Source organism: Aegilops tauschii, chromosome 3 (genome assembly GCF_002575655.3).
Source record: "Aegilops tauschii subsp. strangulata cultivar AL8/78 chromosome 3, Aet v6.0, whole genome shotgun sequence".
Classification (NCBI taxonomy): domain Eukaryota; kingdom Viridiplantae; phylum Streptophyta; class Magnoliopsida; order Poales; family Poaceae; genus Aegilops; species Aegilops tauschii.
In genome coordinates, this window is record NC_053037.3 from 440733357 (window position 1) to 440738883 (window position 5527).

Genomic DNA, 5527 nt, shown 5'->3' on the forward strand with positions numbered 1-5527 from the left:
ACGAACATCTTTTTGAAATCATGAACATTGTTTTTAATTCATGAACATTTTTTAAATTTGTGAACATTTTTTGCCAAATTCATGAACAATTTTTGAATTACCGAGCATCTTTTTGGAAATCATGATTGTTTTATTCAAAATTAGCAACTTTTCTGAAATTTAGGACCTTTTCATATTCCGAATTATTGAAAAAAAGAAAAAAAGAAAAGGAAAAAAATGAAAAAGGAAACATCCGCAAAAAGAAAAAAAAACAGGCGGCGTCCCTATAGGCGGTCCCCCCATATTTCTCGCTTTAAGCGAGCACAGGGGAAGCCTCGCGTCCTGGGGGAACCCACATGGGCCGGCCCAGCCGTGCAGGAGGTTACAGCCTGTGTCTTTTTTCTATGTTCTGTTCTCGTTTTTTGCTTTATTTTTGTAATTTTTATACTTTAAAATATTCTACATATATATACAAAAAACACTCATCAAACATATTTGTAAAATGTTTAAAAAGTATTTGAAAATTGTCGAAAAAGTATTATAAAATCTTGAATAAGAATTTGATAAATGTTAAACAAGTATTAAAAATGTTGAATAAGTATTTGAATTTTTTTGAATAAGTATTAAAAATTGTTGAAAGATTATTAAAAAAAAGTTGAACAAGTATTTCAAAATGTTGAATAAGTATTAAAAATATTGAACAAGTATCTGAAAATGTTGAATAACTATTATAAAATGCTGAAAAAGTATTTGAAAAATGTAGAACATGTATTTGAAAAATGTTGAACAAGTATTTAAAAATATTTAATAAGCGTTCGGACAATGTTGAATGTGTATACAAAAAATGTTGATCACTTTCTAACATTTAAAAAATGTTGATCACTTTCTTTGTGGCTGGGCTGGGCTGGTACTTGGGAGACGGTCAGATGGGCTAACATTTTGACGACCTAACTAAGAAGAAGTGCATAGAGCAGGGAAAACCCTCGTTCGCCCATTCCGCTCCTCTCGCCCCAAACCGCCCCCATCCGCCGCCTTCCCATGGCCTCCGCCGCCGCCGCCGCCGCCACCCGGGCGAACAGCCTCTCCCGCATCTTCTCCTCCTCCTCGCCAACGGCAAAACTACCCAAGCGCAATCCCAAGACCAAGAGCGCGCCGGCGCCGACGCCGACGCCGAAACCGCCCGCCGCCGATGCTGACTCCATCGCGGGCCAGAAGCTCCTGAAGCCCCTCGGCGCACAGCCCGCCGCCAAAGCTGAGTCCGACGCGGACCGCAAGCTCCCGAAGCCCCTTGACGATATCCTCATTGCCCTCATCCGGCAGCGCAACCCTGATAAGCTGGTCTCCGAGTTCGTCCAAGCGTCAACCGTGTCGTCGCGCTTCCGCGAGCGGCACCGCGTGTACGAGGTAGCGGTAAGCCGCCTCACTTCCTTTGGCCGCCAAGACGGCATCGAGGCCATCATCGAAGCGCAGAAGCCCTTCCTCGAGACCTCAAACGAGGGGTTCGCCACGCGCCTCATCCGCCTCTACGGCCGTGCCTCCATGCCATCCCACGCTGCCGCAACCTTCCATGAACTTCCCACGCAGCATAAATCCACCATGACATTCAACGCCCTTCTTGCAGCGTATGCAGAAGCCGGGGATTTGGACGGGCTCACTGCTGCATTCCGGGAGATCCCAGCCACCCACCCCTCGATTGTTCCCAGCGTATACTCTTACAACATACTCATCCGCGCATTGTGCCAGAAGTCTGACCTCTCAGCTGCTCTTGAGGCCGTCCTTCTCATGGAGAAGCATGGTATTTCACCTGACATTATTACTTTCAACACGCTGTTGAATGGGTTTTGCAACAATGGCCCCACGGATGAAGCAGAGACAGTATGGGAGATGATGAAGGAGAGGAATTTGGAGCCAGATGCAAAGTGCTACAATGCCAAGCTGCGGGGTTTGGTTGCAGAAGGGAGGACTGATGATGCAGCTGCCGTGCTTGAGAGGTTGGAGAAGGACGGGCCAAAACCCGATACAGTATCCTACAATGAGTTGATTCGAGGATATTTGAAAGCAGGGAGGTTACAGGAGGCCAAGAAGCTGTATGATGATTTGGGAAAAAATCACTGTGCCGCAAATAAGGGAACATATGAGACTCTCGTGCCACACCTTGTGCAGGCTGGAGACCTGGATTGTGCACTGAGGTACTGCTATGAAATGTTTAGTAGTAAAAGGAGCAGTAGAGTGGAGTGTGGTGTGCTGCAGGATGTAGTGAATGCATTGGTAGATGCATCGAGGGTGGAGGAGGCTGCCAAGCTTGTTGATATCGGGCGGAAGAAGTACTACTACTCACGAAAGGGTTTGAGGATGCCAGGTAGTGCAAAAGGCAGTGAATTAAGAGCTGAAACTGATGAGGAAGAAGCAATATCAGAAGAAAAGGAGTGTGAAGTGGAAGACGAGACTGAAAAGTAAAATTCATAGGTCAGGCTTTGACTGATGCATGCCAAATTTCACCATGACTTGTTTTACTCAGTTTCTCTGTTTGCATGATAGAACAAGAAGTGCAAGTTAAAGTAGTGGTTTAACTAGTTCAATAAGGTATTGGTTTAGCTTGCCCTGTGATGTAATACTTGTTGAAAATATTTTTATCCATTTTAGAAGAGATCCACAGGAAGTCTTTATTCTTATCTGCAATGTCTTGCTTGTGCTGATTTTTCTTGTTGCATCAAATTCCTTGTATGAATGTAATATTTGTTTTTGGAAACATCCTCCAAGAGTTGTGTACTTTATGGATACTTCTATTTTCTAGACATTGATGATTCAACTGTTAGCTCTGTGATGAAGATAAACACACATACCTCCCACTTTGTTGATTCTTATTTTTTATTATAGTATTTCTCTTCGAAGCATGGATAATACAAATGTTATGACATACATGAAGTTAAAAGGCCTTTGATCAATGATTAGCTTCGATAGTAGTTTGTCAGGTTACTAGTTTGCCAAACTAGGGGTCAATAGTTGTACTATTTTCATTTGCTGTAGTGAGCTTTGTTTTTCACCTTTTTTTAACTTATCTTCATATCTGATCATATAGTGAGCTAGTAGAGTCGTAAACCAAACAAGGAAGAACTGTATGAATTAGCATAGTAGGTGAACTACTGATTTCTCACAATTCGGATTCTTGCTTTCTAAGAAGATGGTAGAAGCCGACTTCCTTTAATTACGAGAATATACACAGAATGCACTTTAGCATTTACCATATTTACTCATTTGAATAAAGGCTGTGTTTTTGTGATGAAATTGACTTCAGTATGAAACTGCTAGGCTTTGAGACTATCCTCAAAATTCTTCCGAGAGTTCAAACTATGAAAAAATTAAGCATGTAATCAAATAAACAATTGTTTTGTGGTTTTATTAAAGTACCGATAGTGTTGTCAAATGTCAGGACTAGAATCATGTATGGAGTATTACCTGTACAACTCCTGCAATGTTACTCTTTGTGCATTTCTTTTAGTTAGAGGTAGTGAGCCACCCCAGGTTCGAGCCTTGGTGGGTTGACAGGTTGATGCTGCACCTTATCGACCGACCAGTGCTCAGTGCTGTGCTTTCCATTTGTTCATGTCAAACTTAGCATATCTGGCAGCAGATTGTTACTTTCTGTGTACTGTTCGGGTGGATGATCATCGTTTATTAGACAACTATTTTGCAGTGACACTTCTCTTTCTATACGAGCAATGGAAGTATTTCCACGAATCCTCTAATCCCTAATAAGGTATGTATTTGTCCCCTGATACTCTGGAGTACAGCCTATTTCCCTTTTCCTTTTTGTCATATGGCTTTGTCAAGCGCGGAAGATCGTCGCGAACTATGAGGACATATCAGCCACCTTGTTATTCAGGCCTTCCGCAGGACAGTTTCCTGATGTTGATGTACAAAGCTTGCTTCTTACTGAAGCTATGAGAAACACTTTGTCCTGAAGGCCATTCATAAGTAAGTTTCCTGATCTACAATGCGCAAAGCTTGTGTTCTTACAGTTTCTTATCTTTGGTAGCTGATCATTTCAGATTTCTGTCATATATAAATTGCACTATATTTTGGGAATTTGGCGCTCCCAATTTCATTGGTGAAACTGACCACACATTGCTTTTGGATCGTCCCTATGGTTCAAAACAATCAGGAAGGTACTGTAAGACCCCCAAAATACTGAACAACGCCAGAACATAACCTGTTACAATCTCCAACTCAAAAAGAGCCCATTTTTCCTCTGTTGGTTGTGCGGTGATGATGTTCTGATGATGTTCTGCTATCTTTGCTATATCTGCCCGCAGGAACACTCGGGTCATGTATCCTTTTAGCTTACTAGCTATTCGATTTCGATGTAGGAACCACATGACTGCATGAGAATAGGCTTCTTTTGCATATTATTACTCCTATGACATTTGCATATTATTACTCCTATGACATTTTAAATGTACACAGATTTGGTCGCTTCTCTTGCTTATAGAGTACTTTTATTCGCAGTAAAAAAAGAGTACTTATGTTCATTGGTTGTCAATTGTAGCTACTAATGTTAGGAAAGAATAGGGTCTGGACTGAACGGCTCCACTGTTGTTTTGGGTTTTCTTCTGGTATATGGTGGATTTTATTGACTCGAAATGAAGCATTAAGGGGATACAAGTACAACGAGCGCACACCAGACCCTGCATAGTTAGAATGCATATAGCCAACACCAACACGCATATAAACAGGCTGTCAAATAACAAAGTCATGAACGGCCGAGGTTATGCCTAAGGGCATCTCTAATGGTGTTAAGATAGTTGTTGGTAGATTTTGCCATCTATAATTTTTGATGATGTGTCATACAATAAATGAGGAAAGAGGGGAAGGTTGTATGTGCATGAACCAACATCCTTGCACAAGCTTCAATGTAGAATGAGAGAGCACCTTATTTATTACTCCCTCCGTCTCATAATATAAGAGCGTTTTTGACACTACACTAGTGTAAAAAACGCTCTTATATTATGGGACGGAGGGAGTATCTCACATCCTATTGGGCAAACTAGATATAACATATTGGAGTTGTTATATGTGAAGGTGTTGGTTGATGACATGTCATATTTTACCAACAAGCCAACATACAAACTGTTGGAGATGCCCTAAGCAAGGAGAAAGAAAAGAAAAAAATCTTGAAGTAATCAAAACAACGGTCGACAAATTACATCAATGGCTGCACCAACCATCTTTTGTCACCATAAGGACACTAAGAAAGGTTCTTCAACATCAGCGCCTTCATGAAGGGAATGACTCAAGAGCCACCGTCATCGAATCCAACCACCAAAGCGTAGATTCGGTTTTGGCTTCGAGTAGTGCCTTCAGGAAGGTAACGACGCAAAAACATCACCATTGTAGGTAAATCAACACAGCTTATGCCTAAAGTTTTCACATCGGAGATCCAAACTGGGTACGCGAGAACCACCAGCAAATTGAAGCCAATCATGTATCGCCACCACTTTCCGTGATCCTAGCAGCTACATCCACTGGGTTAGAAATGCCACCGCCGCTT

General features: G+C 41.8%; 1 protein-coding gene across 1 annotated transcript; it reads left to right on the forward strand.

The window, feature by feature from the left end:
- Positions 1-943: 943 nt before the first annotated feature.
- On the forward strand, positions 944-2728 carry LOC109760266 (uncharacterized). Its single transcript, XM_020319093.4, has one exon. The coding sequence runs from the start codon at positions 1018-1020 to the stop codon at positions 2434-2436; it is 1419 nt and encodes a 472-aa protein (XP_020174682.1). The 5' UTR covers positions 944-1017; the 3' UTR covers positions 2437-2728.
- The last annotated feature ends 2799 nt before the right edge of the window (positions 2729-5527 follow it).

Excerpts from the sequence above, each read along its gene's own strand:
- LOC109760266 (XM_020319093.4), top strand. The coding sequence starts at position 1,018 with ATGGCCTCCGCCGCCGCCGCCGCCGCCACCCGGGCGAACAGCCTCTCC.